The 12,183-nt window shown below is 38.1% G+C and overlaps 1 protein-coding gene across 1 annotated transcript in view; it reads right to left on the bottom strand.

The window, feature by feature from the left end:
• Nucleotides 1-11,012, bottom strand: part of impg2a (interphotoreceptor matrix proteoglycan 2a) — a 31,097-nt gene extending 20,085 nt beyond the window's left edge. The window contains exons 1-9 of the mRNA XM_034694043.1: nucleotides 10,928-11,012; nucleotides 10,384-10,611; nucleotides 7,999-8,165; nucleotides 7,876-7,901; nucleotides 5,068-5,114; nucleotides 4,704-4,783; nucleotides 3,556-3,711; nucleotides 2,641-2,699; nucleotides 2,515-2,535 (exon numbers count right to left, since the gene is read on the bottom strand). Of these exons, the coding sequence (XP_034549934.1) occupies nucleotides 2,515-2,535; nucleotides 2,641-2,699; nucleotides 3,556-3,711; nucleotides 4,704-4,783; nucleotides 5,068-5,114; nucleotides 7,876-7,901; nucleotides 7,999-8,165; nucleotides 10,384-10,611; nucleotides 10,928-11,012 (869 nt within the window). The remainder of the gene's footprint in view (nucleotides 1-2,514; nucleotides 2,536-2,640; nucleotides 2,700-3,555; nucleotides 3,712-4,703; nucleotides 4,784-5,067; nucleotides 5,115-7,875; nucleotides 7,902-7,998; nucleotides 8,166-10,383; nucleotides 10,612-10,927) is intronic.
• Between the last annotated feature and the right edge of the window lie 1,171 nt (nucleotides 11,013-12,183).

Below are 12,183 nucleotides of genomic sequence, written 5' to 3' on the forward strand. Positions count from 1 at the left end.
CTGAGGACAGAAGCGACAACTAGTTATTCTCAATATCTGCAACAACCACAGTCTAACTTAAAAGGTTATAGACAGCACAATGGAGAATGTTGTATTTAATCCTTTAATACTAAGGATGCAGTCTGTGTTGGTGCTTCACTAGACTGAACTATGTTTCTAATGAACAGAGAAGAGCTGGATTGAAGACAACTGAACCACGAGACTAATAAAGGCTGCCTTTAGTACCTCCCAAGAACAATTTCATCAAAAAAAATAAGTGTAATCCTCATGCAAAAAATAGTTTTTGCAGAGCAGTATTAGATTTATTTAAGTGTTCCTAATAAAACTTCATCTGAGAAGAGACTTTGTATGAATTAAGAACTATCATTTGAAAAAGTTTGTGGTTGGCATTTTGAGTGAAAGTGAGCTGGCCCTTAAAAATGATTAAAAATGAGTTTCGACTTGTTTTGTTAATTTCAAGTGCAAATGAAAAAAGTTAAATAGATGTTTTAATATTTAACCTATGAACAGTATGTAAAGGATTTTACTTAATCTGTAATCCTCATATTGTTTTATTCCATTTTCCTATCCCTTATTCAGGGAGGGCATTTCTCATTCTCAATCAACATATTTGGACCTAACCTGCACCAAAACAACTTTAACATTTATCTTATAGACGTGTACAATAAGGAAGTATGAAATAATGTCTCCTGGATCAGAAACCTGTCCTCTTGAACGATGAAAACCACTAAGGCATTAACGTGATTTAATGTCAAACCTGTTCAAAAAAACTTGTCGAGCGCTTACATATGACTGATGAGTCCAGAGAATTACTTGTGCTTGGAATGCAAGAGCCCGACTGTATAGGCCAAAAAAACGGCAGAGTCAGCTGAATGATCAACATCATCATAATAAACATGGAAACCTCACAACAGATTCCAGGCCCTGGAAAAAGCAATTTATCAGCCTAAATTTGACTGCTGGGAGCCCTCCACTCTGACCTAGTTTGTCGGGTTTCTGGCGGACGGCTGAGCGTGTGCCGGCCCACTGTCAGCTGCATTTAGATCCAAATTTTTCCCCATTTAATTTCACACATACACAGAAGCAGAGCTCTACTACTGTGGTGTCCCGCTGCCTGCAGTTAGCAGCAGTAGCGGTAACCAAAATGATGACCAAATAGCACTTAAAGTATGGTTAACACAAAGAAAGGAGGACAAGTATGTTCAATATCTCTTTGAGTTTTAGCAGATTTTTCTGTAAAAAATATCTTGATGCAAAAATGTGCTCAGCTTTACAGACATAATGACTTTGAAATTAAAATGACCAATAGTGGAAAAGTTGGTCTAGTTCACTCCACTTTGACCATCCACAGCATGGGAATTCTTTTAAGAAGTTGTGTATCGCTCTTATTTAGGCAGTCAGGCTACTCAACTCAACTCAACTTAATTTTATAGCACCTGTCATACATAAAAACATGCAACCAAAAGTGCTTCACAGAATAACAGACAGTCAGAAAATAACATCAAAAAAATGATAAAAGGCATGATTATAAATAAAATACTTAAAAATTAATAAAATATGTAAGAGTGGAAAGAAAAGTTAAAATAAGGTAGCGTAAACAAGATCAGATGAATAGAAGCAATAAATAGATAAATAAATAATTAAATTAAATTAGATACATAAATGTTAAAGCAATGGTTCAAATAATAAGGGTTAAATAATAATAAAAAAAAATAAAAAAAATAATGCAGTCCAGGGCTAAAAATAAACTACTCCAAGTTAAAAGCTAGATTAAAAAGGTAAGTCTTAAGATTACTTTTAAAAACACCCACAGGCTGTTTCCCTCTATTTCCAGTCTTTATACTAATCCGAAATAACTAGCTGTACGCTGCAGTTTGATGATCTAAAACTTCTCATCTGGATTTCTGCCAGAAACAAAAATGTGAGTCCCTAATTCTTTTTTTGTTCCTTTCTGAAAAAACTTCAGGGCATGGTGTTTGTTTCTGAATATCTAAACTATTTCAGTATCCTTGCAATACATAAAATAAGGGTTTGATTTCTTCCCTCACCGATGGTATAGCATGGCATGCACGTAAACCCACTAACTTCTCCACCTTCTTTTACTTCTTTATTTCTGCTCTTTTGCTCCCCTGACACACACACACACACACACACACACACACACACACACACACACACACACACACACACACACACACAACATCCTTCCCTCTAACTCTCCTGCAAGTTCGTAAAGCCCAGATAATCGTCTCTGAGGAAGAGCACCTGCTCACTCTGGTGAACCAATCTTGATCCCACTTACCAGGTGAGTGACCACACTAAGACCATTAACACAGGCAACCCGCGACACACCTCTACACGTGTCCATGCTCCCAGGGGACCGTAGGGGGAGATGAAGGTGACACTACACACACCCGAGTGGGTCTAAATAAACAATGGCTGATAGGGATCTGGTGGCTTAAACAACGGCGGGATAGGAGAACTATTCAAGGTTGACTTGAACTTTTGACTCACCCTTGGGTGTCCTTCTCTGGTCTGCATAAAAAAGGGTTGAAATGGGTTAGTGCAAAAAAATTTAGGTTGGTTTCAGCAGTGAAAAGAGGGCATTCGTTTGTCCAGGATCACAGCAGAGGGACTAACCTGAAGTCTAGCACGGACACACTCTTAAATCCAGGAAGTCCTTCCAGAGCTTCTGTTATCTGCAATTACAAAAATAATCAAAGCATCACTAGTGAGCCACAGGTGGGGTTTTTAATGAGTTATGGTTGCAAAAAGGGTAATTCTAATATTTGGTGCTGTAAATGACTCCATCAACTTTTTTCTTATATGAACTTCAGATATAAAGTCCATAATCCTGTTTTGGACACTCCCACTCACAGTGTTTTTATTCCATTAGTGATAGGACATGAAAATAGGTCTCCAGGGCCTTTAGTCTCCTGGCTTATCCTCCATTTCCCCCCTCTCTGCTTCTGAATCTTTACTCCCTGTCCTCCCTTCCACTCCTCTTTCTCCACACAGCCTTTAATCTCTTTCTGGCACTGTATGTTTGCAGTAAATAAAGTGTACAGATGTTTTTCTTATAGCAGATCATAGAGGAGAATAAAACAGTATAGCAGTCAAGGGACATGTCTTCCCTTGTGGACAAAAAATCAAGCATGTGATGAGGGTATTACTTTTATTAACAGAGTATTTTTGCCCTTTCACATCAATGTGTTGAGGGAAAAAGTACCTGAGAAATCAACTGAACTTAACAAGCTCCTATGAAACCCATTAAGTTGATTCCAAAGTTAAGTACTCATGCATATACCAGAGTTTCCCTGTCTCATCATTACACATAATGCATAATATAAAACCTAAGTTTTTTGAAGTCTTGACCAACAGTTTAGATTTAACTACTGCTACTGCTGTTGAAGTCTTGTTATAAAAGCTAACAATGCATCCATCACAGACTATAAACCAGGGGATAAAGTGAGCAAAGGCTGGAGCCAACATACAGTAGCACTGAAGGGAGTCATAAAGAGAGACAGAAAGAAGCAGCTGGAGCCAGAGACAAACCTTTTCATCAAGCTGTTTGCTGAGTATTTGGTATTGGAGGCTGTCCGGATCATCAAGGTTGTTGTTAAACATCTCCCCGGTAAGGAGGATGCTGAGCTTTACCACCTGCTCCAGCACAGCAGGGGTGGGAGGCGCCACGGCAATGTCATTGTCCTGCTGTGCAGAAAGACAGAACTTAGGAACATTCTACATTGTTTTTCTTTTCTGATCCTAATACCTAGACATGAAAATCAGAAGTATTCCTCCAGTACTAGTGTGTTCAATAAAAAAATATGTTTTTTTATTATTATTTAAAAGCTGTAGACCATATTAGTAACCATGTATGGATGGGATTTGATTGCTATCACTGCTGACCTGATTCAACACGCTGAAGAAATCCTAATATAAAATCAATCTGGGCTCCTGGAAATGAGCTACACAAACATGAGCGGCAGATCAGCTCGCAGCCTCTCCTGAAGTCCTTTGTTCTGCACAGTGCAGCAGAGAAACCCGGATTTTCTCACAAGAAACTACTTAAGTTTTGTATTTTTACAAATTTTAATCATCTAGCCTTTTTTCAAAGTAAAGCCCTATTTTTCATTAAAAAAAAAACACTGATTGGGGCACTGTTGGTCTAGTGGTAAAAGCATCCCACATACAGAGGCTATAGCCCTCGTTGCAGAGGTCGCTGGTTTGATTCCCAGCCGTGACCATGTGCTGCATGTATTCCCCCACTATCCACGTCCCATGCTTCCTGTCTCTCTTCAGCTGTCCTATCATAAAGGCAAAAATGCCCCCCCAAAACACAAAAACACTGATTGTTGGTTTTCTTTTTACTAGCTTTCAGTAAATCCTGTGTCCTCAGTGCACTACTTTTTTGCTGCATATTTGATGCTAGTGGCACTCATCATACATATTATTGATATGAAGACTACTTCTAAGAAGAAGAAAAAAATCTAATTTGTGGAAGCTGACAAATTAATTATAACAAAAGGTGTGTTGACATGTACTGAAGGATAACCCATACTGCGTTTAAGACAATAAAAGCAATTTCAGATACTGGCATTGGTAACTAAACACATTTGAAATGCAATGATCAATGTAGAAGTTAAGCCTGCAAATTAATAAAACTGTATGACTCCCAATTTGTAAATAATCTGTGTACATACTGAACTGTCCTCTGGCACCGGGATAATGTCGTTTTCATCCTCGTCCACATTTTCTTCTAATTCTTGGAGTTGGTGGGGCTCTGGGAAAAAATACAAGAAAGTATTGGTTTATTTCAAGAGGATGTGAGCCTTACCCTTTGGCAGTAGCTGTGATTCCCGCTGACTGTTTGGATTAGACTGTCCTGTTACTCTGTGTTTCCAAAATCTCAAGTGGAAGTGGCCTAAAGCCAGCTTGCTCACCAATTATATAAATAGTGGCTTTACAAATAGATACTTAAAAGTGATTGAGTAGGTGAATGAAAACACAAAAATAATGTGCTGACACTGAAATAACAAAGAACACAAACAGCTTGGTGACACTGACCAATATCAGGGGGATCGATAGCTTTAGGTGTCTCTGGTGTTGGAGGACTGTGAATAGAAAAAAGATTGTTTAGACGATGATTGTTTATAGTTCCTTAAAACTAAAAATAAAGTGCACACATTTTAGAGAGATAAACATTTTGGGTTTACAAATACAAGTAGGATATAAAGGATAGGACTATTTTATTTTTTACCATGACCAACAAATCCTTAAACATGCCAAAACCAACAATGATGTACTCTACGAAGTGGACCCAACCACAGAATAATATAACACTGTCCTAAGATTGTCCCAAAATACTGTCCTTAAATAAAATAACACTGAAAGGAATAGCTCAGAAGTGTCTGTAATCATTTTAAAACTCCCTTACAGGCCTAGGTGTACTCAACCGAAAGCTGGCAATTATTTAGCTTAGCTCATCATGAAGACTCAAAACAGTTTGGTTTTTTGGGACCTGGTGGCCTAGCGGTCTAATTGCCCCACATACAGAGGCTACAGTCCTCGTCGCAGGGGTTGCTGGTTCGATTCCTGGCCACGACCATTTCCTGCATGCTCCCCCACTCTCTCCCCACATTTCCTGTCTCTCTTCAGCGGTCCTATCGAATGAAGGCAAAAAGCCCAAAAATGTAACTTTAAAAAAAAAAAAAAAAAACTGTTTGGTTTGAAAAATAAATAATTACCCAACCATCATCTCCAGATCTGAGATAAGCTAGTACAATGTTTGTCTAAGACCTACAAAACTATACTGAAGGGGTTTGTAGAGGTTAGGACGGTCAAGAGTTTTGTTGCTATTGTGGAGAATTAGTTGCTTCATGATTACCAAAAGATGATAGAAGTGGAAATACTTTGTCTAACCTCTATCAATGTGAATAATTGCATGTGCCAAACTCTAACCTTTACTTTATAATATCCACACTGAGGCAGAGTGATTTTCTGGCATTACAATACAAAGATTTTGAACGGTATAATTTATTCTCTTATTTATTTTATCTAATAGTTATCAAGAAAGTCAATCATTTTAAGTGCCAATCTATGAGCACTGGTTGATTTATGGCAAGTATAGTTTAATACTGATACTGATCCAGGTCACACTCACATAGAACCAATAGCACAATCATTGGTGGACCTCTGGTAGTTGCTTTAGTTTAAATTGTTGGTTTTGTGTTGATTTCATAGGATTTGTTGACAATGATAAAAAGATAAAATAATACCAGAGTGGGGTTTTATTAACAGTGAAAACACATAGAGGTGCAGCTCAAAATTTTTTAAATATCATGAAAAAAAATCTCTATTTTTCTCTGTCTTTCAAAAAATTGAAAATGTAATATATTGCAGTCTCATTACACATAAACCTAAATGTTTGAAGTATTTCCTTTTTAATTATGGCAGACAGATCACAAATCTAAAATAAAGATTTGAAAATAAAAACATATTTAATGTGTGTGAGTAAATTACTATTCAAACTGTATCAATGCTGTTTGTCTTGGACTAGTTTAGTACAGTTAGGGGGAAGAGTGCAGACTTGACAGTTGTCTGGAAGAAGATCATGAACACCTTCAACAAGAAGGACAAGCCACAAAGACTGATTGTTCACAAAGTGCTGTATCAAAGAATAATAATGGAAAGTTGACTGAAAAAAGGTGTAGTAGGAAAAGGTGTACAAGCAACAGAGATGACGGCAGACTTGAGAAGATTATCAAGAAAAGACCATTAAAGAACTTTGAAGAGCTTCACAAGGAGTTGACTGAGGCTGGTGTTTGGAGTTGAGTGTAAAGTTTCTATAGCCTGATGATTTAGTGTCATCTGCTGGTGTTGGTCCACTGTTTTATCATGTCCAAGGTCAACGCAGCTATCAACTCAGAGAGTTTAGAGCACTTCATGCTTCCATTTGCTGACTAGCTTTATGGAGATTCCTTATTATTTTCAAGCAGGACTTAGCACCTGCCCACAGTGCCAAAACGTGCGTGAGGAAGATAAAAAAAAACATCAACAAAGAAATATTATTTAAGGACTGAAAGCACTGACTTTGCTCTAGAAATTTGACCTGGCTGCTCAGACAGTCTCTCCTTGATGTTCAGTGACTTCATGTCCCATTCTTTCACCTAAATATCCAAACAAACTATTGAAGAAGAAGAAGTCTTTACATTAAAACGCTTCTAAAATCAACTGAAGTTTAAAAAGGACAAGAGGTTACTGAACCCTGTTGGCATGGGGGTGCATATTTGGATCAGGATAAGCACTGCGTGAATCATTTAGAGCAGAGTCTGAACAACCTCTGTTGTACTTTTTGTGAAGAAATCCTTTCAAAAAAACTATCATTTGTCACAGTTGCTTTTTTTGTACAATGATGTTAAATAAATCTTCTTTTCAGAGAGAAAAAAAAAAGAAATATTCTAATAATTTGAGATCTTCATGGGCTCTTTCATGAGATGTGAAATATTTCACTTTACATGTAATGAGTATAGAATATATGAAAGTTTACCTTTTCAAAAAAAGGTTACAAAAAAGAGCTTTTTCACCATATTCTTATTTCTTAAGCTGCACCTGTATACCATAAGGCCCAACAAAAAAAACCAAATAACAAAGGAAACAAATGAACATGATACATGTGAAGTCGAAATATGAACAGGTAAGGTTGAAGAGCTTTGACAACCTCACCTGCACATATGTTGCCAAGACCTGGTGGGCTCACTACAGACAGTGGGAAAGATGGCACATTTACAAAACACAAACTTTATCAGGAGATTATGTTTTTAATGATTAAAATGGTGAATTAGCAATAAGGCAAATAGTTGAGTGTACTTGTACCTTAGTAACGCTGAAGCAGATTTTCTCTGGTGATAGAATAAGAAAAAGGGAGAACTTTAGTATCAGCCACTTGTAGCTTGATTTATCAGAATTTGTTTCCAGACACTTCATTTCTCCACTAACCTTTTTAACCAGAGTCTGATGCTCCCCTGATTGGCTGAAGTAGTTGCCAACATCTTGTGCCGTGACAGCACCCTCCTGGCACTTGTTCATCCAGCTTTGGTACTCGTCTTGCTCTGGCAGGCGGTCCCAGAAGATTTTGAAAGCCTCCCATATGGTTTCCTGGCACACTAAACAGACCAGAGAAAGACACCATTGCCTTAGAAAACAAACCCTTTGAACCCATTTCCAAATGACTAAATGACTCTGGTGTGTCACTAAAAGAGGAGAACATTTTAATTCTTGTGGTGGTCTCATCTACATTGAAAGGAGCACACTTTGCTCACATGCTTTGGGAACTGAAATATCTTAACATCTACAACTTTTATCCTGAGTCAGCCCACTTGGCATTGAACCACAGACAACGAACAGACATTGTTTTCTCACATCTTCTGCTCTAATCAACACTCTCCATGAGGCCGAGTGAGTCACCAGGGGTCATCTCCAAATCCCAAATCTAGCTTACTTAACGAACTTCAACTTTTCGCAGACATAGAGTCAGACTGTCTCCTGGCACCAATGACTGTCTTTGTCTATATTTGGCTGATAAGGATGATACCTTGATCTCTGGCATCTCAAACACAAACACATTGTGTTTTACTTGTAATAAGAAGAAGTTGAATATTTGGAACTTCAGTTTGATGACTTCAGCCTGCCTGGGGATGTAATACCAATTCAGAACCCCTAGACGAAACCACAACAAAATGTACTTTTTTTTTTTTTTTTTTTTTATGTTTTTGGGCATTTTTGCCTTTAATGATAGGACAGCTGAAAAGAGACAGGAAATGTGGGGTGTAGAGAGTGGGGGAGGACATGCAGCAAATGGTCAACCGGCCGGGAGTCGAACCGGCGACAAGGACTGTACTAAGCCTCTATACGTGGGGTGCTTAGACCACTAGGCCACCAGTGCCCAAACAAAATGTACTTCAAGAGTCAAAAACACTCTTCGTGAAGGCAAAGCTCCTTCAGATTTTTGTGAATTCCATTCTTAGTTATCGGTTGATAGATTATTCTTCACTGATGCCTCATATTCATGTTCCTGCCAATATTGATGTTTATATATCTTATATATATAATATGTACAAATATAATTGTATTTAAAACTCCAGAATATATATTTGGTGTCATTAAAATCAGATACTTCCGTCCGAAATGGTGTTACGCAGCAGTATAAAGCTGCATAAGACTTCGATTCACAAGAACAAGAGCCTTGGAATAGTATATTAGATCAGTACTTAAATAATCAAGCAATTAATTAATTAATTAGATTCCATGATTGGCATGTAGCCATGCGGACAGATTTGGTTCAGCGTGTTCCAAGTGTCACATCTTCAGCCGTGGGGGTTTTTTATGCAACCCTACTATGGAGGTTAAAGACAAATCACAGCATGCATGCAGAGTGAAAAAAGAAGTGTGCATTAGCCTCCTTTGATTCTGCTTTGTCAAAAGACATGGTTGTAGGTCTACTTTGCAACTGCTTTCTAATAAAATGTAAGTCCCTGTCCAATAACTTACAACATGCTGGTGCAGATTTTTTATGTGACATTTAATATGCAGCTCAAATCAATTTACAAGCACTCTTTTTTTTTTTTTATCGCTCTCAAGGAATCCTACAGTATATGTTTTTAGACCTTTGTTTCTCCGAAGAGACCTGCAGGAATCCTGAGTAGTGGACACAATAAGTAATGTCACCTGAGTCAGCAGAAGTTGGAAAACTTAAGTGTGGGTGTATAAACTTGGCTATAAAAGTTAGCTCACCATACTTGTGTGGCTTGCTCCTAATCACTACTTTAACCATCCATTAGCATGATAAGCCTAACTATGTCTGAAGCCTAAAAGTTGTGGACGATGTAGGCTCTATATTTTAACAAGAAGGAAGAATGTAGGGAAATAAGAAAAAAAGATAATGTATCTGATTTTGCTGCTTCATTTTTTAAAATAGTTGAAGTCAGACTGTCAATCTTGAATCTGTTAGCTTTCAAAGAGTGCAGTGCTTTGTATGTTAGATATAGCCTGTTGACATTAAAACGAATCACTCTCAATGAGTGCATACCAGCAGAGTAAGTAAGAGAGCAAGTTCTTGTTTGTAATCTGAGCTGACCTTGTACGGATGCACATCTTCCACATCCGAAGATGACCACAGTCTATTTAAAATTCAAATCTCATAAGGCCTAATTGTGACCAACAAAGGTTAACACTCCTTCCACACTTGACAACTAACTCCAAGTGCAAATTGTTGACACAGATGACAGTGAGGGACTCACAAAATGAATCACAGTTGGGTTTTTTTGTTCTTGCTGCATCAAGATCGATCTAAATTCTACCAAGATCTACTCAGTTCAGTCTTACCTCTGAGGTAAAAGTAGCTGAGGTGGTTTGCAGCAACTTGCTCGGCGGTCTCTTGTGCACAGAGTTTGACTCCACTTGGGAAAAAGATATTGCGTTTCCGTCTAGAGACTGCAAGGTCATCAAAAGATGTCTTGACATGGGGCGTAGGATCAACACCTGGAAACATGTCAGGCTCCTGACTGTAAGGGAGAGTCAGGTAACCCATAGCTGAACCCTCCTGTGTTGCATCTGGAGCATCAGAACAACAAAAAACACATTAAAGACTTAAAATTTGACAGTTAAATGAGCAAGTAGTGTCTCAAAAGCGTGTGATTTATCCATACATACCTGTCCTAATGTCCAAAAATATTACAACAAAACTAATTAAAGCAGAGTTGAAAAAACATCTCCAAGTTACGACCCTCATGTTAAATCCGTGATTGTGCTTAATTCCGAGGACTTGGAAAAGGATCAAGCGTACTTCCTCTCAAGGCATGCGACAGCAACAAAAACAACTTCTTACAAGTGTGCATAGTTCAGAAATCTCCAGATCCAGAAAAACAACAGAAGCCCACGTAGAAATCATTCGGCAACACTACAACACGCTGGTTCCCTGGTTTCCTCTGCAGCTGAAGAGAGGCGTATCCCATGGTGCTGAAAGGACAGCTCCTGGGTCAGGTAGATAGGCAGATGGCTCCAGGAGAGAACGGGAATTTTTAATGCCCTGTAATCCTGTTTACTCTAAGCCTTTCAGAGGAGCTCGCCAAGAAGTTACTGGAGCAACAGTGGAAAGAGAGGGCACTTAGACGGGAAGAAACGTGGACCGAGAGGAGCAAGAGAGACCTCTGAATCAGGGAAATGTATCAATACTACTGTTATTATTATATTTATATTTATATTTTTATTTGTATGCCTTATTCCTATGCCTTTGTACAAAGAGAGCACAGTTTACCAAGTCAAATTCCTTGTGTGTTCAAGCATACCTGGCCAATAAAGCTGATTCTGATACATAGCGATGCTTTGACAATATATTGATTTTTGGTGTCAATTAATTTTTTTCTGCATTATTTTCCAATAAATGAAGACCTGATCATGGTCAGTTGAAAGACAGTTCCCTTAAGTTGTAAAACCAACTGGCCACCAAATCAGTGAAAAGGCATTAAACACATCTAGTTTTTAAAGATAATAAAAGCTGTCATTTGTCTGCAGCTCTCATGAGTTCAAAAAAACTCCCATAGTATAGAAAGCTCCTTATAACTAACCAGAAACCCCCAACCCCCTCCCCATCCGATCACACACAAATACACACTGATTATACGTCAGGTTGGTCTAGCGCCTAAAGCGATAAGCTGAAGAGTAGCAACTGAAATCCTCTCAGTATGTATCTGCTAAAGAGAGTGAGAGTTGTGGAGCTTAGACAGGAGCAGACCTTTAACCCCAAACACTTCCCATTGTGTCTATCCTGTTTCTAAAAGGGAAGGGTTTCTGTTCTTATCTTTAAGAAGCTGCTTCAGGTACAAGAAAAGACACAGGAAGAGGGGAGTTAGTAATAATAGCTAACAACCCTTAGTGTTTGGTAAGCTGACAAAAGAAAGGAATATGTCTCATCTCATTGTACTGGATGATGCATTTATATTGACATTTAGAGATAAAAATATGATATGTGACCTGACACTAACAATATTAGCATGCTAACAAGCTTAAAGGATAGCACTTATAAGCTGGTGCAGTTATGAAGTGTACCATGTTCACACATGTTGCAAGAATTTACAAATTAGCTTTCACTAAATTTTGTCAGGAAATACTAAAAAAAATAGTAGA

Source organism: Notolabrus celidotus, chromosome 10 (assembly GCF_009762535.1).
Source record: "Notolabrus celidotus isolate fNotCel1 chromosome 10, fNotCel1.pri, whole genome shotgun sequence".
Classification (NCBI taxonomy): Eukaryota; Metazoa; Chordata; class Actinopteri; order Labriformes; family Labridae; genus Notolabrus; species Notolabrus celidotus.